General features: G+C 43.9%; 1 protein-coding gene across 2 annotated transcripts in view; it reads right to left on the bottom strand.

Moving 5' to 3' along the window:
• Positions 1 to 23,048, bottom strand: part of NELL2 (neural EGFL like 2) — a 241,650-nt gene that overhangs the window by 158,894 nt on the left and 59,708 nt on the right. For both annotated transcript variants that reach the window (XM_030548910.1, XM_030548911.1), the window contains exon 9: positions 16,076 to 16,178. In XM_030548910.1, the coding sequence (XP_030404770.1) occupies positions 16,076 to 16,178 (103 nt within the window). The remainder of the gene's footprint in view (positions 1 to 16,075; positions 16,179 to 23,048) is intronic.

Raw genomic sequence — 23,048 nt, 5'->3', positions numbered from 1 at the left:
CAGCTTGGAGAGGTCAGCAGTCCTCCTGGTGCTAGTCTCTCTCATGCTGGAGAAGACAGCATATATGCTGCCCTCCTTCCCAGAGCTTCTCCTGTTAGTCTGGACAGGGCCATCTTTAGACATATGCAGCATACATGGTTGCGTAGGGCACCCGAAAATTTGGGGCACCATTCCCCTTGCTGGCCACAGCTGGAATCCTTTCTTCTCAAACTCCCCTTCGCCCCCCGCTGGGCTGGCAGTCTTCTCCCTGCCCCAAAATCCACCCTCTTCCTCACTCACTCCTCCAGCCTCCAGCTCTGCTGCCCCAGCCCAGGAGAGCCCAGAGCTGTGTGGATGGTCACTGGTGGTGCAGCGGCCCGGCCCACCACCGCCCAGACCGGAGTCCCTCCCTGGACCCTGCCTGCCTGAGCTACTCAGTCTCCGGTGGAGGCTGGGCTAGGGCCAGGGCCAGAGCCAGGACAGGAGGAGAAAAATTTCCACATGAGCCAGCAGTGGGTGGGAAGAGCCGGGCCAAGCAGGGGAGAGAGGGAAGGAGAGGAAGACCAGGGCCGGCTCTAGCAATTTCGCCGCCCCAAGCACAGTGGCACGCTGCAGGGGGCACTCTGCCGCTCGCCGGTCCCGCGGCTCTGGTGGATCTCCCACAGGCGTTTCTGCGGACGGTCAGCTGGTCCCGCGGCTCCGGTGGAGATGCCACAGGCGTGTCTGTGGGAGGTCCACCGGAGCCACAGGACCAGCGGACCGTCCGCAGCCATGCCTGTGGCAGCTCCACCAGAGCCGCCTGCCACCCTCCCAGCAACCGGCAAAGCACCCCCCACAGCGTGCCGCCCCAAGCACGTGCTTGGCACGCTGTGGCCTGGAGCCGGCCCTGGGGAAGACCTAACGTGACAGTGCACTCACTGTCTCTCACACTTCCCTAACACACACTGTCTCTCTCACACATAGACTGACTCTCACACCCACATACTCTCTGCCACTCACGAGTCAGGCCCCCAATACAGATTGTCACACACACAGTCTCATACTCCCCAACATACACTTTGACACTTTGTTATACAGTCCGCCAACACACAGTCACATGCACACACACTGGCTTTCTCTCAGTCTCTCTCTCTCTCTCTCTCTCTCACACACACACACACACTCACACACACACACACTTGTATTATTATTGTTGTTATTACTGCTTGGTATTTCCTGTCAAAATGCTTGTGGTGAGCCAGGAGTGGCTAGGGGCTGCAGGAGGGCCATGGGCTCTGGCAAGATGCAGTCCCCATGTGCCAGAATGAAGCCTGCCTTGAGCCACTACCACAGCATCTGCTGCATATGAAGCTCGGTGTGTGTCAGCAATGCGGGGGGCGGTTCTGGAGGTCTGTGGGCGGGGGTGGTGGCTGTGCCCCCTCAACACACTGGGGTCAGCGGTGCCGGCTGGGGACCACCTTCAGTAGAGCATGGGGCAACAGTTTTATAATACTGCATAGGGCCCCATAAATCCTAAGGATTACCCTGAGTTTGGAACAGAGGGGAGCCTTGATCCACTCTGCACTCCAAAGCTCCTGGTCCTGGGCTCTTAAAGGAATGGTAACATGAGTCTAATTCACCCTCCCCAACAAGCACTAATTGGAACCACCCCCTGGGATCACTTCCTCCCTCCCAGTATCTGCTTCTGTCCCTTCCTAGGGCTTGTGTACATCCAAAATCCCAAAACTGTAAAGGACCATGCCATGGAACAGGCTGAGTTGGTAGGGCTGACTCCTACTACCTTTAAAGGGATAAATCACTCCCCGTTATAGGGTACTGATATATGTCTGAGGCTCCAAGATGCTGCCACAAGATCAATAATATAACAAGTACAAATATTGTTCAAATGAACTCATATGTCCTTCAATGACATTTTTCAACTTAAAGATCTGATGATACATCTGTTTGGTTCCAGATTAACCCTGGAATGCTGTACATTGCTTTCTAAAAGCTACAAATCCATGTATTTGTTTTGCAATATGACCTTCAGTCTCCAGAACAAGGAATAAGCACAGAGTCTTCACTCTTCAAGGGCCAGGAACTGTTGTTTTCTTAAAAAAAATTAATTTAACAAATAAGGCATTTTGAGCTCTGTTCAAATACACTTATCAGGGGGTAGCCGTGTTAGCCTGTATCCGCAAAAACAAAAAGGAGTCCAGTGGTACCTTAAAGACTAACCGATTTATTTGGGCATAAGCTTTCATGGGAAGAAGTGGCCCAAATAAATCGGTTAGTCTTTAAGGTGCCACCGGACTCCTTGTTGTGTTTGCAAATATGCTTAGACAAGATTAGACTAGAAAATGTGAAGTTTTATTAAAAAGAAATAAGGACAGGGCTTTTGCAGTCTATGATCAATTGTCAGCAAGAGGGAAGACTGATAGAGATTAAATTTAAAGAGCCCTGGTAAAAAGCTTCCCACTCGGATGAAAAAATGTTGTGCACTACATAGCGGACATTTTAGAGCAACATAACAGAAGTCAGGGGGATTATTTTTATTTATTTGCTCATGCTTTTATGACTCAGTCCTGCAGTTTTTACTCAGGCAAAAAGCTCCATATGATATGGCTCACTCACCACAGTGGCACCTCCTACTGGCCGTTTTAGGGATTAGCCCTGCCGGTGGGTGTGCCCTCTTTTGGTGGTGCCTCTCCTGTCATTGTCTTTCTGTAGACCTGTGTTGCTCCAGGAACCTCAGTGTCCTCTTCATCGCTCCAGCCATGTCACCAACTGTGTTTTCCCCTTCCAGGGGTGGCTATCACTGTCATTAGTCTAGCCACTTCCCCAGTGGCTGGTGGAGGGGACCCACCCACTACTCCAGATCCCAGCCCAGGGACTCTATAGCTGGTAGCCTCCTGCTGTGCCTCTAACCTCTCTACACACTGCCAAAATTCCTTTGGCCTCTTCCCCATAGCATCAGTACATTCTTCGCCATCACCTCAGGGCCTTCAGCTGTCCAGTCTCAGCAGATAGCCAGGTATTCTCTCTTGCTCCCCAATCCCTGCTAGCAGCTGCTCTGTCTAAGGTACTTGCAGTTCTCTCAGCCCCTCTGGGACACAATCCTCACTCCTTGAGTGCCCAGCAGCCACTGACTGCCTCTGGCCCTGCAGCTCCTTTTATGTGAGCCCTCTGGGCCCTGATTGCCTGCTCCTTTCAGCCTCTCTCTCATTGGCTGTTTCCTTTGTAGCCTCTGTAGGCCCTGTGGAGGACTCCCCTCCACTGTTCCACTGTAGGGCAGGGCACGATTAATCCCTTCTATACCTTTGTGGGGGGGACATCCCATCACACTCCCATGGAATAATGTTCAAGGATCCATGTCAGGAACATGGACAGAGAGCTAGGCTTAACCACGTGGAATGGATAAAAGGAAGAAGATTTGTGTGACGCTCTGTATCCCAAAACAATGCCCATTGCACCCCTAGATTTACCATGGTCATGTAATTATATGTTTGAACAAAATATGCCATGTGATGTATCATTTTAAAAGTCTTGATCTGTTGAACATTAATAACCTCTTGGATTGTATATGCTATAATTATATGCAAAGTTATGAACTTTTGCTATATGTGTGTTACTGAAATATGTTGTAAGATTGGAAACACCCACAACCAGCCTTCCAGGTACAACAATAGAGAAGCCAGACTGTGTGTATGGCCCATTAAGGGGAAACCACTCTACCAAGGACTATCACAGGATCTGTACACAATGAAGACTTCTCAGAGGTGGCACAGACAATGGACACTGCTTGACTGACCTAATAGCAAAAGATCTTTCCAGCAAGCTGGAAGAATCTATAAAGGAGGGGAAGGGATGTCATCATTTGTCCTCACTCCCCTCACAACTCAACACCTGGGAACATGTCTGGAGAACAAAGACTTTGAACGGGGCAGGTTGTCACAGGCTGGAAAGGAGAATCCCAGCTTGTGTATTAAAGGAACTATACCACCAGGGTGAGACTGCTTGATTCAAATCCCATCTAGTTTATAGAACTCAGATTGCGATTTTACTTTTATTTTTTTAGGTAACCAACTTTGATCTGTACACTTACTACTTAAAATCACTTATAATCTATATTTTTGTAGTTAATAAATCTTTTTTACATTTTACCTAAAACATTGGGTTTTGGTTGAAGTGCAAAGGGAAATCTGCTGAGGAACAAGCACTAGTGCATGTCCTCTCTACTCTGAGGGAGGGGCAGACTGGGTAATAAAATTATACTGGTCAGGCTTCTGACCAGGGCAAGACAGTACAGCTCTGGAATCCTAGGCTGGGGAGTTGTGGGGAATTAGCTGGAGCCTCTCTATCGTTGGTTCATGAGTGGCTGGCAAAAGCATTCATGTAACTCAGTTGAGTGTGTCCCTGCCGTGGATGTCTCTGTAAGTGCAGTACCTGGAGGGGTTTGCAGCTTGGCACAGCATCACAGTGAAAGAGGGAATCCAGGTTGGTAAGACAAAGTCTCAGCTGTACCCCCATTTCAGGTTTCACCCCAGGAAAGGAATGAAAGCAGGGGAGGGATAGCTCAGCGGTTTGAGCATTGGCTGGCTAAACTCAGGGTTATGAGTTCAATCCTTGAGGGGGCTAATTAGGGTTCTAGGGCAAAATCAGTACTTGGTCCTGCTAGCAACACTAGGGGGCTAGACTCAATGACCTTTCAGGGTCCTCTCCAGTTCTATGAAATAGGTATATCTCCACATATATATATATATATAATCCGTCAAAATTTGGCAGGGTACTGGAATGATTAGAAACTAGCATGTGATTCCTTTATTAATCAATAACACTTAGTAACTCAAAACTCAATAACATGAGAATTTTTGAATATGCCTCATTCCCTTACCAACAACTTTGTATATACGGAGGTAAAATACCTAATGGCCAATGTTTAATTCTATAATGTTTTTATAATGTTATGATTTCCTATCCTGGTTAAAGGCCTGCAACTGTATAGCACAGCATACTGTATGTAAAAGTTGACATTACCTCTGTGTTTATACTAGGAATTGACTTTCTGCTGATTTAGATGTACAAAGAATTCATTCAAAGTCATTTCTGTGAATAGAACAGCACAGAGCACTTTGATAATACAACCTACCATTCTACAAGTCTGTAAAATAGGACTAATTGAGGATGCTACAATTTCAGGAATGCATGGAAGTAATCTGCTCAAAACTAGAACAAACATCTACAACCAGAAATCTGTCTCTGTTATCGGGGCAAACCTGAATATAAAATGTCAGACACAAAACTTAGATCTGAGAAAAGCAAATGTGAGCTTAATTTAAAAAAAACATAGCTTAAGGAACTGAAGCTAGAGTGTAGATGTCTTTCTCAAGGGAGAGATGATATAGGGTGAAACAAAGTAGTTCATCATTCTCTAGCTACGGAGATTGCAAAAGTCCACTTGCTACGATAATAAGTATTTGGGTGCCTTTTTCAGAACAAGCTAGAAAATAAAATCTTATTTTCAGATTCAGAACAGGGTAGAATCTTCCCCTACTAACAGATACCAAGCCTTTCATCCCCATTTTATTACAACAGGCAATGATGCCCACTGTAGCACAGTTTTAATGCCATGATACACAAGTAGGATACAGCAATCACCACAAGCCAGCTATGAAAATTTACCAGCCTTAGCACAAAATCTTCTCATTCTATCCCTCCTTATTTGCCATGATGATTGACAACGTAAAACAAACAAAAACAAAAAATCAGTAAATGATATTTTGATATTTTACTCATCCATTAAGAAAAATTATGTTTAACAACAAAATTTAAGATAGTTTCACAAAATTCCACCAATTAAATAACTGGCTAAAATGCAAGTTGGGAAACCAGAATTAAAAATTTCAATACAGAATACTCTTTCCAAGATGGAAAGAAGCTGTGGAGGGTTACTGCCAGAATTATTACTAGGAGCTCAAACTTATAGTCAAAATTTATGCAAACAGATTTTCCAGATAAAGTAGTAAATTAGATGGAAACAGTATATTAAAAAAAATTCTAGTCAGCTATTTTAAGCTGTCACCTAATTTTCTACACAAGTGGATAGCACTTTCCTCTTAATGCAAATAAATACAGAAGGCAAGAAAAAAGGAGATGTTAAAATGACTTCTAAAAGATTAGAGGTGCAGAATAATGATGCGGGAAGAAATCTGGGAATTATTGTAGCCTTCAGCCCAATGCCTAACTGCAGTGAAAAAAGCAAATATGATGGCAGGTTACATCAGAGACGTCAGGAGAGTTTTTTAAGTACAAGGGTAGGAAGACAAAGATCATTTTGAAGGGAACAGACACAAATAGAACTGAGGCAGGTATGACAGGATTGTCACTAAATGTCCTAATACTTTACAGGTTTAAGTTTTTATGTAATTACAAGCATATGTGTCATGTTCTAAGGTTGCCTCAGTTAGAATTTTGGGGTGCCTTATTAGACTGTTCATATAATGAGATGTAGGATAACAAAGCAATGACAAATTAATGTCTGGCCTGTGAAAAGAGCCCCACCTAATTCCAATGCAAGAAATCTTACTAAACTCATCATTAGATGCTTCTAGTGGTATTGTTTATATCATTATCTTTTTTAAAAAATTATATTATTCTTTGTTTAACCCATTTTCCCACTTAATTTTTCAACCTTCTCTTATAATGTTACTTAAGATCACACGGTTGTATTTTATTTTTCAATTTAGTTTTATTCTTCCCATTCCTTCTGTTTTTTGTTTCTCACTCTCTAGGAGCTGTTGGGCCACTAAACATATGGCTCTTTTGACAATGACTCCTTGACTTTTTGCAGTACCTCTCCCTCTATGCTCCTCTCCCTTCCTCCGAGATTGCCCTGTCCAGTGTAGCAGTTCTGCCATCAAAAAGGCCTGAGACTGCCATTGTGCTCTTTTCCCCTCCACAAATTACATAGCTCCCACCGAGTCCTAAATCTATTTTTACAGTCTAGCCCATTAGATGCTGTGATGTGCTCTCATGTTGCACTTCATTATTCCTTTGTGACCTTGATGGATCTTTTCAAGTCTTTCAGTTCTTGGGTTTTCAGGTACAACCAGACTCGTACTTTTAAGAGCACATAGTCCTCTACAGATCACTGTTGCTGGTATCACAGGCATTGTACTCCAAAATACGAGCTTTCAAGTATGTGCTAGAATATCTTGTACAGGTTTCTGAATTGGCAGTGCACTCCCTGAAATAGAACTTAAAAAAAACAAAACCACATATAGGACAAGTGCAGAGTGCCTTTAACTCATTACCAGCAAGAATGAGCATCTTGAAATCACACGCACACACATACAATGTGATTTTCCTACATAAAAAGTGAACCATATTTTTCTTACCACTTACAAGATGAAAACTATTGAAGTACAAGTAGTGACATCCTGGAAAGATTGGAACACTGTTGAGATGCCTACTCCCAGTACTATGAGTGCCAAAATATTCATATCTAACATATATGTTCAATTTTATTTGCACTGGAAATAAAAAATAATAATTTGCTGCAGGGATTTTATAATTTGTGAACTCCCTGGTGAGAATGTAATGAAAAGGAAAGGAAAAGAGCTAAAGTTCTACACAATAATAGGATATAAGGGAAAAAGATGCCTACAGCTACTTTTCAGTGTGAAAATATTTTTAATTCTCTAATGGTAATATTACCAATATTATATTTCAGTTTGTTCTTAACACATAGGATTGCTGTACATGAATGCGAAGATATTTTAATGAATAACAATATTCTTAAATTGATTTTATTTTATAATTCATTCCTTAGGCAGACAAAGAGACTAAAATTAGGTTACTTACCATTAACTGGAATTCTCCTAATACAGTGATACATTGCCCCCAGATCTACAGTCTTCCAGTTGAGTGCCATTCTGTGCAGATCCCCCCGAACCATTAAAAAACAATTATCTTAGGAGAGAGCCACGCACTCTGATGCATGAAAGCTTATAGAGAGAGGCACATTGCATTTACTTGCTCAGTTCTTGCTTGTTCAGGACGCTGAGACTGAGTAAAAGGGGGCGGAGGAACGAGTAAGGGAGAGCTGGACTGTGTGGAAGCAATCTATTCTGACAATTCCAGTAACTGTAAGTAAGTTATGTTTTAGTTTCCAGAAAGTTGCCTCCACAGTGCAGGAGACTAACTAGCAATGGGTTTCCTTCTCAGGAGGAAACTGTTGAGTAGCTAGTGAATGCCAGACAGTACCATTGCTTTCCTGATGCATGCAACTCATCTATTTTATAAATTCAATAAGCTGTGCTCATTGAAGGAATAAGCCAAGCCCCAAGTGGCAAAGAAATAAAACATGATTGATGCAAAATATAGAAGTTGCTACTGCCCTAGATTAATAAACCATGCCAAAATCTTAAGACAAGAAATCAAAGCTAGAATGGAGAAGTTAGGGCCAGATGCTTTTTTATACCTATATTCTCCATGCCAGCCTAAGCACATAGGACTTGATCCAAAGCCCACTGAAATCCAGTGGCATCTCTCTATTCACTTTAATAGACTTTGGGTCAGTTGCATATTAGACATACAGTACCTTTTTAGGATAGCTGAATTTTAAAGGCTCCAGCAAACGCCTGTGGGGAATCATGGGGACAGTTACATGAAGATGAATAAATATTGAGGACCAAGTTCTATTTTCAAGTTACACCCCTGTACATCTGGAGTAACTCCATTGATTTCACTGACAAACATAGATACAGTCATATTTTTCCCTCAAATTTGTTTTTTGTTTGTTTGTTTGTTTTTAGTCATTTGTACTATTCCTAAATTAAGAACAATTCCATTTCGCTTATGACACTAAAACTCAAGACACAATATTGCATAACATTAGTACAACCTGGGTAAATATCCAGTAGAGTATGTTGTGACAGTGGAATTCATGTCTGTGGGACTACCTGGTACATAAGGCATGTATTTCTGTCATTATCACGTAGTACTATCATTGTATATTATTCAAAGACTTGAGGAATCAGGTCACATGAGTCATTTCAGAATAGGTTACCTAGAGAGCTAAAGCTGTAGGAACACTACTCTGACAAAATGCTAAGTAGCATTCAGAAAGTATACACACCGAAAGCAGGAGTCTACCATAAACTCAGCTGTTCCATTGAACAATCTAGCGACTGGCATGTCTAGCATTCTTTTGCTGATACTGAGAAAGTACCGTGCCCAACTTCTCTGCTTTTTCAGAAACTTATATGAGAAGAGTAGAATTTCTTCTCTGTTTACATTGGTATCTTAAAAGGACAAATATAAAGATTTATGACTGAAGACCAGCTGATTCTTTGCAATGGTTGAAAAGCTTATGTCCCTGACTTTCTACAACATCCATATTTTTTAATACCCACAAAATTTGAATGACTGTAGCATCATTACCAGAGAAACAATAGATCAGAAAAAAAATATTTGACCCAATGCAGCTTCTCCATATTTTTTATCTATTCACTGTCTCACCAATGGCCTGATCCAGGACCTACTGCAGTCCATCAAAAGACTGCCACTAATTTGAATAGGCTTTGGATCCAGCCCTATCTAAACTATTCTTGACTATCTGCAATGATGATGCTTCAAACACTTCGCTCAGTAGTCTATTTCCCCTTTCCACTAGACTGCATTACTAAGACTATATTACAGGTTACTGGGAGGCAGCATGCACTGGACTGAGCAAGGAGCTGGAAGTCAAGAAAGCTTGAATTCATGGTCTGATCACATAGTGTGGGAGAATTATCCCTTACATCTTTCTCCAACTTTTCAAATGAGAAGCAGGTATGTAAACATTGTTTTGACAATATATATAAATAGTCAGATGGTTTTCCAACAACTGTTTAGAGTCATAGAGTTTAGGGCCAAAAGGGACCACCTGATCATCTAGTCTGATTTCCTGTATATCACAGGTCACTGACCATCACACACAAACCTCCACACCAATACCAATAACCAGAATTAGAGCAAAGTATTACTAAACTAGTGAGTGCAGAGGCAGAGAACAGGATGGACCAAGATACAGCAATGTCTGGCACAGTGGAGTAGCTCAATGAGAGTAAAGTGCTGGTATGATATGCTGCCATTGCTATAAAAGACATTTAAGACAAGATTGTGGGGCTTTAGCAGCCTGGAGCGAAGGGAGCAGCTGTGGAGAGGGATGGTTGTTAGATGGGGAGAATGGGTCTTGTGCTGTGTGAACAGCATCAGCTTAACTCCACAAAGTTTTGGGACCTAGGCAAATGTTCATGGATTTGCCAAGAACTTCGATTTATACTTCATATCAGTGGGCTTTGGGTTTCAACCCTAATTGTTGCCTGTTTTTCAAATGAAAGCCACCAGTTCTTTGCAACCTCTCGCTCATGTGTTTGTATTCAGCAGTTTGAGAAAAGGACTGCTGTGTCAAAGACTAAAGCAAGGAAACATCTCTTAATAATTTATATTCATGGAAAGGTTTAACATTCTTTGACATTATGATTAAAATTAACAAGCCAGGTTTCCAAAACAAAATCCATCCATTTTATAACAACCATCACTTCCAACTTTCTTTTTTTAATCATGTCCCATGTATATATCACCCTTGTCTTGGTTAGCAATAAAAGTGTGAAGTGAAGAAACACAATATTATGTGTCTTACAGTTACTTACAATGCTAGTTTAATAATGTGAATTCAATTATATTGAACAATAATTAACAATACCTTAGTTTGTATTAGAAGAAACAAATACATGGAGACCTATAGTGGGAACTTCGAGACTAGAAGATTATACGCTCAATCCAAAATTCATTAACTCTGTCAGAATCTTTTCATTGATTTAAATGGGCTTTGGATCATAGATATGTGCACAAACACCTATAATAATCCCCCTGTAAGTAGTCATTCACACAAAAGGATAATGGGAATGGCAGTATTGTCTTCTTGGAAACAACTACTCATTAATGAAAATTACTTCTGTGTCAGACAATTCTATAATCTTAGAAACACAGAAGTACAGAAACATAGGGCTGGAAGGGGAATCTCAAGAAGTCATCAAGTCCAGCTCCGCCTCACCCATCCACCCACCCATTGCCCTAAGGCAGGACTAAGTAAACCTGTCTTAAAAACCACCAATGATGGGAATTCCACAACTACCCTTGGAAGCTTATTCCAGTGTTAAAATATTCTTATAGTTAGAAAGTTTTTTTCCTAATATCTAACCTAAATCTCCCTTGCTGCAGATTACGCCCACTACTTCTTGTCCTACCTTCAGTGGACGTGGAGAACAATCAATCACAATCCTCTTTATAACAGCCCTTAACGTATTTGAAGACTTATCAGGTCTCCCCACCCTCATCTTCTTTTCTCAAGACTAAACATGTCCATTTTTTAAACCTCTACTGACTGGTCAGGTTTTCGAATCCTTTTATTGTTTTTATTGCTTTCCTCTGGGCTCTCTCCAATTTGTCCACATCCTTCCCAGTTTGACAGTGAACCATTGATAACTACTGCTTAAGTACAATCTTTCAACCAGTTGTGCATCCACCTTATAGTAATTTCATCTGGACCACCTTTCCCACAGTTTCTTACAAAAATGTCATATGGGATGGTGTCAAAAGTTTTACTAAAATCAGGATATAGGTTGGTTTGGCATGACAGTCACTTATAGCTTTAAAATCTATGAAAAAACAGCTATGTTAAAAATGTACTTGCTCCATGAAAATATCACACTGTAAGTTAATACCTTGACACATAGGACAGTTACAAGAGGACCTATTGCCTCAGTTAAATAGAGAAGGGCATTGGCAGGCCTTTTGGAATTCATTTAAATAAATAAAAACAAATTTCTTGTACTTTCTCAGTCAGGACCATGAACCCAAGTGTTGTTTTATAAGAAGGGGGAGGAGTTTAATCTCTTTCTCGGTATCTACTTTGGGGTTTTATATCAGTGCCCTACCAGTATAGTATTGAGTACCTTCTATTAGAGGTAGGGAGTTAATAATCTGAATGTCTTTCACATACCACTTTCTGAGTCAGGATTAAAACTGCATTGGAAAAAGGAAAGGAAAGTTGCCTTTGCTCTCCAGCTCCATGCAGCTCTCCATGGGAGGCACCCATTGATCTAAAGAAATATGCTTCAGTAGCCTGACTGGGCTTTATGCTGAATAGCTTGCCTGTGGCTGAAACAGATCCACATTTTCCAATTTATGTGCCTCAGAAGACTGCAAATCTTTTCAGCTCATTAAGGCTAATAGAAAATAGAACATTAGTTTGCATACACTGTTCTTCCTACGTTGACAGCACCTACATTCACACAACAAACAATGAGCGCCGACTCTATGGTGCTCCAAAAAAAACCAGTGGATGCTCAGCAACATCCCGGCAGCCTTGCGGTTCAGCTTTTCCTCCTCCCTTCCAGCACCTCCTGCCTGCCGCAATCAGCTGTTCAGTGGTGTGCAGGAGGTTCTAGGGAGGAGCAGGGACAGGAAGAGACGGGGGAGTGGTGGCACAGGGGTGGGACTTGGGTGAAGGGGTGGAACGGGCGAGGGGTTTGGGGCAGAGCAGGGGTCCAGAATCCCTGGGGAAATCACAAAGTCAGCACTTCTGACAACAAACACAATGGACGATGTTTACTTCTAGTGCCACTCCATCAGAACTAGAGCTGTTTTAGAGTTGGTAAAGTGTCCATAAAATGAAACCAATTTAATGAAAATTTTCAGCAAGATTTCATGCATTTAATTCTTCATGGATTGCAAGTTTAAGAAAAACTGAAAAGCTGCTTTTTATTGAAAAATCCAAACTTGTACATTTTAAAAATGCTCCCCAAAAGAGAAGCCTCACCTGCTTCCTTTGCTCTGAGCTATATGACCTAATGGGTCAAGTACAGGGCTGGTCCTAAATTGCCACCTCTCCTACCGACAAGGCTAAGCAATATTTTTGCACGCAAATAGCATTTTAGAAACATTTAGTTGTGAGGTATCACGATTAGACAGATGAGGAAACCAAGTATCAGAGACATAACCAAGATTACATTGCAATTAGTGTCAGAACCAGCTAACTCCCAGTCCTATTCCTAATTCATCAGACTCCCCACTTGAGTCACTGAAATAGTTCACAAACCTATAAAATACTTAGCAGCCTGCCATCTTAAATCCTGTACGTCTCCAGATTTCACGTATACCAGGTAGCATCAAGCCAGATCCTGGCCCCTGCTCACACTCCTTGTATAGTTCCAGTAGGTCACAAGATATGGAAAGCTATGCTAATGAAGTAGTGTATGGAAGAACTTTGCCTGGTGTGTGACAGAATGGGAGGCAAGACTGCCAAAGATGCCCTGCTCCACTCCCCCATCGAAATAAAACAAAAGCACTCCACTCTTGCCCTTCTCACCACCACATGACCAAGCACAGTGACTACAGGGCATTAGTGCTTCAGTAACCTCCAGGCATGAGTTGAAGGTGCAGGAAAGAAACGGGGACACAGTCACTTAGCACTTGCATGAGTGTGCCAACACCACAAGCAACATACCTGTGAAGCAAATACATATTTCATATGTGTCCTTTACCCTCCCTCCCCATTGCCTGGGGTTTACCATCATCAGGAACAGTCTGACCTCTGGCACTCTGGCTTGTTCAGTCTTATGATGATTAGGGTCACAAACTAAGCTCAGGATTTCGTCCAACTTTGATATACAGTAAGTTCCTTGATATCAGTTTTCTTGTGGTACTGTTTCATAAAGCAATGTAAGTGTTAACATTACTTTACTTTTCTCCGTACATGTGAACATTTTTCTTGATGAAGATTATCAACTTAATTATAAATAAAGATTAATTAATAAAAAGGAATTTTAAAAAATAAAAATGAGAATACAGCAAACAAAATGGAACCTATAGTTATATGTTCATATCTCCAGAGTCTACATTTCTGCCTTTCATGAAATAAATTGAAAAATGAATTATTAACTTTAAAAACCAAGATGAAATAAAGGATTGTTTGATGATCTGTTCATTTATTTCCGCTACTTTATTAGAAATTGCATATGTGTGTGTATTTGGATGACACACTGACTGAACAACTGAATTAATGGTGCAAGAGGTGCTAGATTAACAGCACAGGAAACTGAAGTCATCTGTTACATTAAATACACACAAAAAGGTAATGATGGTGCAGCTTCATCATATTGTGATACCAAGCATTTCTATCATTACCAAAAGGTCCCACTTTCTGTAAGACAGGCTCATTATTCATCATGCCCATTCAGCTCTTGCCCTCTCTGCTGAGCCTGCTAACAAAAATACCAGCTGTGATGTGGACACTTGTCCATAGGAGATCAACAACTCATTTCACATATTGTAGCTGACCAAATGGATTTCAAATGTCTTTCAGTCTCTATCAACATGGGCAAAATTTGAAATACTGATTTAGAGTTGACAAGTCTCTTATCCTATTATAAATTCCCTGAGCCATCTATTCCTCACAGAAATTCTATGTTGCTGGTAAAAAAGTATATTTGAATTCCAATTTCCTCTCAATTAGATTTAATCTACTAGAATAAGGTAATAAGGCTTCATAAAATGGGATGGTCTTTGTGTAACTTCTAACAAAATTAAATATAAATGAACTGTGGGAGTAAGATCAATGGAGTACAAAATGTCTTCTTGAATTTTCCTTACAACAAGTCATTCTAATTAGCTGTGAGTTCTTGCACACTGGGTAAGAAAAAATTATACACAACTGTAGGGCACCAATGAAACACACAGGACAACCTCAAAAATTCTAGTACAAAGAAATACATGCACAGTTTAACGTACAGGAGCTTAAGAAAAGGTTCTGCCATTGCTTAGTATAACTAAATACTGATATGTGTCCACCACGGAACATAATCAACCTCAAGTACTATATCAGCCATCCCATGGATTTGATTAACTTAAAAATTCCCCTTCACAATCCTGACTGCAATCGTCCCCAAAATACAGTGAAACCACAGGCAAACCCCTATCTTAAGTTATCACTTTAAATTATCTCCATGCAGTATCCAACAGATTTTTGTATGACTATTTGTGAAAGAACACCTCTAGCTACTGATTTTTTTCTGGTCTCTTGGGTGGTTGTTTAAGCCACTGTCTACTGTTTCCTTAATTGCAGAACAAGAGGCATAAAGCAGATCACTATTTCTAATGCTGTAATGTTATTTTGGAAGTATATTCTTCTAGAATGGAATAGTGCTGAAAAATGAGTTCAAGGCACAAGTATTCTGAGCATTTTTTCTCTCAGGTGCTCGGCTGACTGGTTCTTGCTCACATGCTCAGGTTCTAACTATCATCATATGTGGGGTCAGGAGGGAATTTTCCCCCAGGTCAGATTGGCTGTGACGCTGGTGGGGGCGGGGGTTCACCTTCCTCATAGAATGTGGGTGCAGGTCACTTGCCAGATTATCTGGGTATGTCTCATTTAATCATTTCCCTGGGGGGCCTTGGGCACAGACGCACCTCAATCCATCCTTTTCTCTGTCTGTGGCCCATAATAATCTATGTGGGTTTCATTTCCATTGGTCTGATTTCCATTGCTGGGTTCAGTATGTGTGTGCCAGGTGGTACTGGTGGCCTGTGATATATGGGAGGTCAGACTGATCTGGCGGTCCCTTCTGGCCTTAAACTCTATGACTTGATACATCTGCATGTCTAGCCAGCCAACTAATCAAATAAGACTGCTTTCAAAGATGGGAATAGTGGTGACTAAGGCTTGTTGACACAATTTTTGTCAACTTTCTTTTTAACGGAAAATAAGATTTTTGTTTAAATGAAAATTTTCACAGAAAATGTCTGCTTTTTTTTAAAATGTTTTGATTTTTTTGCCAGAAAATTGAAACCTCCAAAACCAACATTTTTTGGCTGAAAACTGAAAAAATTTCAGCAGCTACAAAATTTGCCGTTTTCCAACAAAGCTGAAATTTTCCACAAAAGGTCCCAAACAAACCATTTTGCAACCAGCTCTATTGAGTGACATCTCTATTGAAAGGTACATACATCTTCCTTTCAGATTTCAAAATATACTATTTGACAGAAAGAAGGACCACACAGTAAAACTTACGTTGGCATTCTTTACAGCACTTGCCATCCACATATGCAGGAGCAGAATTCAGTAGGCAATCAGAAAATGGGCATATCAGTGCTTCACATTGCATAGTACCATTCTGGGAAGAAAAAAAAAGGGTGTTTAAATATAAAATAAAGTTTTTACGAAATACATGAATTTACAAGCCATTTCTTAAATGTGAAAAACTCCTCAGCAATACCAAAATAAGTCATATTTACAATGTTTCTCTTAATTATTATTATAAAGAAAGATTCAATCCTAAGTCTTTAAAAAAATATTACTCCAAGTAGGCTTTTTATATGAGTTTGATGTGTTCATTAAGATGAAAATAGTTTTGCTTGGTAAAAAGAAATCTTAAATCATTTGGAGCATAGACATTCTGCCAATCAATTGCAAATTGGTAGATTAGTGTGAAGTATAAAAGCCTCCTAGAACAATACTGTGCCTTACAATTTTCACATGAAAGACTGAATTCATTTTTAAAAAGATAATAATATCATAGCTGTATGAAAAATCTGAGACAAAAACATACCATGTATTTAACACTTTATCTCAATCAGAGGCATTTTATCTGACTATATCAGGCTAGGTTTGTTACTGGTAGTTTATTCTACTTACAACTTCTACTACCTAACAACAAACTGTTAAAAATTGAACTGGTAATTTTTTCCCTAAAAATTTGTAGAACAAAAAGACAATAAGCCTAAGAAAAAAGTTCAAGGTATTAAAGACTGCAGCACATCGATCTAGGGCTTTGGGGCCTACTCCAAAGTGCATTGCAGTCAATGGGAGTCTTTCCACTGATTTTTAATGGGCTTTGGAAGGCATTTAATGAATGTTTTTAAATGGATGTGCATTAACCAAGACATTATAATCTGGTCCTTGCAAAGATACATGCAATTAATTCTGAAATTTTGGTACCTGAGGGGGTCTTCCATCCACCTTAGAACAAACCCTTTTTTATTTGTGGTATAATAGGACATGCATACAGCACTGACATTTTACATTTTATTACATGTTGATCTAGATGCAACCAAAGAAGACTTAATGGAATCAGGAACAAGGGATCCATTAAATCATCTGCTAAGAACAACACTATATTTATAGTATACGAAAGAACCAGGGAATTAATTATCCAGAAAAACTGTCTGTAACACAATACTTGGAGAAAACTTGATGGGGTAAGCATATTGCTTCCAATATAGTTCTTACTTTACCTAGCTTCCTCCTAGGCATGCAAGAAAAATGGGGCAAAATTACATATGCTGGTTCTGCTGAAAAAAATATATAAAACATTTTTAATACACGGTTGTTCTTTACAAAAACAGGTTTGCTAGCACTTGATCGTTGCTACCTTGAGAAAAAACAGTTACTCACCTTTGTAACTGTTGTTCTTCAAGATGCGTTGCTCATATCCATTCCAATTAGGTGTGCGCATGCCACATGCACGGCCATCAGAGAATTTTTACCATAGCAACACCCAGTGGATTGGCTGTGGAGTCCCCTGGAGTGGTGCCTTCACAGTGCTCGATATATACTCCAGCCAACCCAACCCCTCCTCAGTTCCTTCTTGCCGGCTACTCCAACAAAGAGGAAGGGAGGCGGGTTTGGAATGGATACGAGCAACACATCTCAAAGAACAACAGTTACCAAGGTGAGTAACAGTTTTTTCTTCTTCTTCGAGTGCTTGCTCATTGATTCCATTTTGGTGACTCCCAAGTCTTACCTAGGCGGTGGGGTCGGAGTGAAGCAATGTGGACTGCAGTACTGCTGTACCAAAAGCTGTGTCATCCCTGGAGTGCTGGACGATGGTGTAGTGTGAGGCAAAAGTATGCACCGAAGACCAAGTCGCTGCCCTGCAGATCTCCGACAACGAGGCCTGGGCCCTTGTGGAGTGAGCAGTGAGGGGCGGGAGTGGTACACTGTCCAGATCATAGCAAGCACAGATGCAGGATGTGATCCATGAAGAGATCCATTGAGAGGAGATGGAGAGCCCCTTCATCCAGTCCGCCACTGCAACGAAGAGCTGGGTCGCCTTCCTGAACTGCTTTGTACGCTTAATGTAGAAGGCAAGGGTCCTACGGACATAGAGGGAGTGCAGCCATTGCTCCTGGTGACAGGTATGCAGTTTTGGATAAAAAAACAGAAGAAAAATGTCCTGGCTGATATGGAAGGCCGATACCACCTTGTAAAGAAAGGCCAGGTGAGGTCGAAGCTGCACCTTATCTTTATGGAAGATCATGTAAGGTGGTCCTGAGGTAAGGGCTCTCAGCTCGGAGACACGCCGCGCTGACGTCATAGCGACAAGGAAATCAGTTTTCCTGGAGAGGTAGAGAAGGGAGCAGCTGGCCAGTAGCTCGAATGGCGGCCCCATGAGTCTGGAGAGGGCCAGGTTGAGGTCCCATGTGGGAACGGGCTGTAGAACTTGTGGGTAGAGACAGTCCAGGCCCTTGAGGAACCTGCCAACCATGGGATTGGCAAAGACAGAGCAGCCATTCGCACCCGGGTGAAAAGCCGAGATGGCTGCCAAGTGAACTCTGAGAGAAGATGCAGCCAGGCCCTGCTGTTTTAGGTCCAGGAGATACTCTAAAATGACAGGCACGAACGCCTGGAGATGGGGGGTGTTGCGCTGAGTGCACTAGCATGAAAACCGCCTCTACTTAGCTGTATATGTGGCCTGAGTAGAGGGCCTCCTGCTGCCCAACAGTACTTGCTGTACAGATTCCAAAGAGAGTTCTGAAGTGTTTAGCCACACAGCATATATGCCATGAGGTGGAGAGATCGTAGGTCAGGATGGCAGAGGCGACCGTGATCCTGAGTAATCAGGTCTGGAAGAAGAGGCAATGGGACTGGAGCATCCACAGAGAGCTCGAATAGTGTGGTGTACCAATACTGTCTGGGCCACGCCATATCACTCGCACCCTGTGCCTGCACACTTTGAGCAAGACCCTGTGCACAAGGAGGAATGGGAGTAAGGCGTAAAACAGTCGACTCGTCCATGGGAGCAGGAAAGAATCTGTGAGGGAGCCCAGGGAGAGGCCTTGGAAGGAGCAGAAAGCCGGGCATTTCCGATTGCTGAGGGAGGCAAACAGGTCGACCTGGGGAAACTCTCACCTTCGGAAGATGGGTGGATGACATCTGGTCATAGCGACCACTCGTGGGAGCAGACAGATCTGCTCAGGTGGTCCGCCAGTGTGTTCTGGACCCCGAGTAGAAAGAATGCCACCAGGTGAATGGAGTGGGCTGCGCAGAATTCCCACAGTTGAATAGCCTCCAGACAGAGGGAGGAGGAATGGGTCCCCTCTTGCTTGTTGATGTAGAACATGGCCGTGGTGTTGTTTGTGAGGACCGCCACATAGCGACCCTGCAGCCGCTCCTGGAAGACTTGACAGACCAGATATACTGCCATTAGCTCCCGGATGTTGATATGAAGGGAGAGCATGGACGGGGGCCATAAGCCCAGTGTCTGAATGTTCCCCAGGTGTGCACCCCTTCCCATGGCTGATGCATATGTGACCAGGGACAAGGAGGGCTGTGGGCTGTGAAAAGGGACTCCTTCACAGACTGCCCAGGGATCTAGCCACCAGCGGGGAGAGGCCAGGACCCGCTCCGGGATGTTGACAACCAAGTTCAGGTTGTCTCAACCTGGGCAATAGACTGATTCCAGCCAGGCTTGTAATGGGCGGAGTCTAAGTCTGGTGTGCCTGGTTACATATGTGCAGGAAGCCATGTGGCTGAGAAGACTCAAGCAACTTCTTGCCAACAAGGTTGGGAAGCTCTGAAGGCTCCAGACGAGGGCCACTATAGCATGTAAACAAGCATCTGGCAGGAGGGCTCATGCCTGCATGGAGTCCAGAACTGTCCCAATTAGTTCTATTCTCTGGGTTGGTTCTAGTGTCAACTTTGCCATGTTGAGAAGGAGGCCTAACCACTAAATGTGTCCATGACCAAGCGAAGGTGGGACTGCACCTATTCTATGTGTGTCCCCGGATAAGCCAGTCATCGAGGTAAGGGTATACCTGCATCTGCCGTCAACCAAGGCCGTCATGACCACCATACATTTGATGAACACTCGGGGGAACGTGGAGAGACCAAAGGGAAGGGCCATGAACTGATAGTGTTCGCAGTTGACCACGAAGCGGAGGAAGCATCTGTGCGCTGGATGAATCGCTGTGTGGAAATACGCATCCTTCATGTCAAGGGCAGCATACCAGTCTCCAGGATCCAGGGAACGTATAATGGTGACGATGGAGACCATGAGGAACTTCAACTTTACCACGAACTTGTTGAGTCCGTGTAGGTCCAGAATGGGCCTAAGCCCACCCTTTGCCTTGGGGATTAGGAAATACCGGGAGTAAAACCTCCTGCCCCTTAGCTCCTTTGGAACTGCTTCGATTGCCCCCATGGTGAAGAGCATCTGAACCTCCTGAATAAGGAGTTGTTCGTGAGAAGGGTCCCTGAAGAGGGACAGGGAAGGAGAGTGGGATGGCAGGGAGGAAGAAAATTGGAGAGAATATCCCACTTCCACCATGCAGAGGACCCAGCAGTCTGTGATTATCTGAGATCAAGGACGGTGGAAATGGGATAAACGATTCAAGAAAGGTGGGGCAGGGTCCTGAATAAGGGCCAGTATGCTGTCCTCTGGCGTCCCTTCAAAAGGCTTGTTTTGACCCGGATAAAGACTTGGTCGGGCCCTGGCCTTGTCCTGATGGGGGGTTGGAGGGCTTCCTCCTGCCATTACATCCCTGCCATCTACAGAAATCCTGCTTTGGTTGAGGAGGATACGAGCGTTGTTGTGACGGCTGAGGCTTGAAAGGTTTCCACTGGGTTGCCAGTGTGTACATGCCCAGGGACTTCATTATCGCCCTTGAATCCTCAAGGTTTTGTAGCCTGAAATCTGTCTTTTCCAAAAATAAGCCCTCTCCATCAAAGGGGAGATCCTGTAGTGTTTGCTGAAATTCTGGTGGCAGACCAGAGGCTTGCAGCCAGGAGATATGCCTCATCGCGATCCCTGAGGACAAACTACATGCAGCAGAGTCTGCAGCATCCAGTGAGACCTGCAAAGAGGTCTGTGCCACTATTTTTCCCTCTTCTGCCAAAGCCCCAAACTCCTCTCTGGACTCAGGAGATACTAACTCCTTAAACTTCAGCATGGAGTTCCAGGAGTTAAAATTGCAATGGCTCAGGAGCTCCTGCTGATTAGCAATCCTGAGCTGAAGTCCCCCTGAGGAGTAAATTTTGTGCCCAAACAAATCATGGTGCTTGGCATCCTTCGATTTGTGTGCTGGGGCCTGCTGGCTGTGCCGTTCTCTTTCGTTCACTGATGCCACCATGAGTGAACAGGGCTGTGGGTGGGTGAACAGATAATCATACCCCTTTGAGGGGACAAAGTATTTCCGCTCCACTCCCGTAGCAGTTGGGGGAATGGACACAGGTGTCTGACAGATTGTTCTGGCGGTGGTTTAGATGGTCCGAATAAGGGGTAGGACCACCCTTGATGGAGCCTCCATGGACAGAATATCCAGATGTGGAGGTCCTCCACCTCTACTACCTCCTCCACTTGCAGGTTACTATTCCACACCACTCTGCACAGGATGTCCTGGTGGGCATGGAGGTCTATCTGAGGGGGACCCGAGACTGTAGTGCTTGCCACCACCTTGTCGGGTGAGGAGGAGGAGGAGGCCACAGGGGGAAGAGGGTCATCTAGGGCCTCTTGTGGAGCTGGGCCCAACTGTCCTGTGCCAGCCACCTCAGGACCCGAACCAGGAACTAGTGTTGAAGGAGGTCCTGTAGCAGGGAGAGAAGCTGTCATGGTCTCCTGCCTCCTTGGGTAGGCCAATTGTGGTAGTTTCTGGTACTTGTGGCTCGGACAGGACTGATCGAGAAGACCCAGACACAGCACTCTGGGCCTGGTGGTATGCCCAGGGCATCCAGAACGGCCACTGAGTGGGCCTTTGAGCGGGACCTTGCTCCTGTGCCTGCCAATGCCCAGCTCCTGACTCCAGGCGGCTATGGTCCAAATGGCGGCATTTGGAGAAACGCGACCCTGCCTCCAATCCTGAAGAATGAAAAGTGGAATGTGAGGGTCATGGTGGTGCCAAGCGGATCTGCGCCAGGTAGCATCGACGAGGTGGTGGCAAACAGTGCCGTGATGATGGAGAATGGTGCCGGGACCTGGACCAGTACTGGGACCTGGACCAGTGCCTGGATCTAGAGCTGGGCTGAGATGATGACGAGCACCGAGAACGGCGTCAGCTCCAGGATCTGCTCTCAACAGCGACCGGCAGGCAAATCTGTGCCGCAGCCAAGACCAGTGCCGGAAGTCGGAGCAGTGCTGCAAGTACGACCGGTGCTGCGAGTACAACCGGCACCACGATCGAGAGCGGTGTCAGGACTGCGAGGGGAGTTGGGAGCGGGAGAGGTGCCAAGAGTGGGAGCGGTGCCACGGCTTGACCAACAGTGCCGGTGGGTGGATTAGGGCCGGCTTGCCCTGGAACAATGTCGCACGTACAGGAACCAGTGCCTTGGCATGAGGCTGAGGAGATACCGATGTCGTCATGGCAATAAGATCCCGTACAGCCACAAAGGTATCCAGGCTGGATGGCAACTGGACCTCAACCATGCTGCGCGTCAGGGAGTCCAGAGGCACCGGACTCGACAGCTCTCCCCTTAGGGCCAGAGTCAATGGTGCCAAAGCCATAGACTGTGCCCTTAGATGCTCCCCAGCAGGACTCGTCTCCATGGGCGGTTCCAGAGAAGCTGGTCTCTGAAGAGGCAGGCCACCCTTTTCAGCTTCTGGTGCCACTTCTGGAGAGGAGAATGGGAGCGTTGCCGGGCCGATGATGTCGGTCGCAGTGACAGGTAGCGTCGGTGCCGCGGGTCTCGGTCAGAGTCCAACCACGGTGTAGCTTCTACTGGTGCCACCGGGGCACTGCGCACTGAGGCACTCAGTGCCGGATCTTGGTGT

Source organism: Gopherus evgoodei, chromosome 1 (genome assembly GCF_007399415.2).
Source record: "Gopherus evgoodei ecotype Sinaloan lineage chromosome 1, rGopEvg1_v1.p, whole genome shotgun sequence".
Lineage (NCBI taxonomy): Eukaryota > Metazoa > Chordata > Testudines > Testudinidae > Gopherus > Gopherus evgoodei.
Note: the sequence above shows the minus strand (reverse complement) of the source record. Positions and strands in the feature narration are given on the sequence as shown.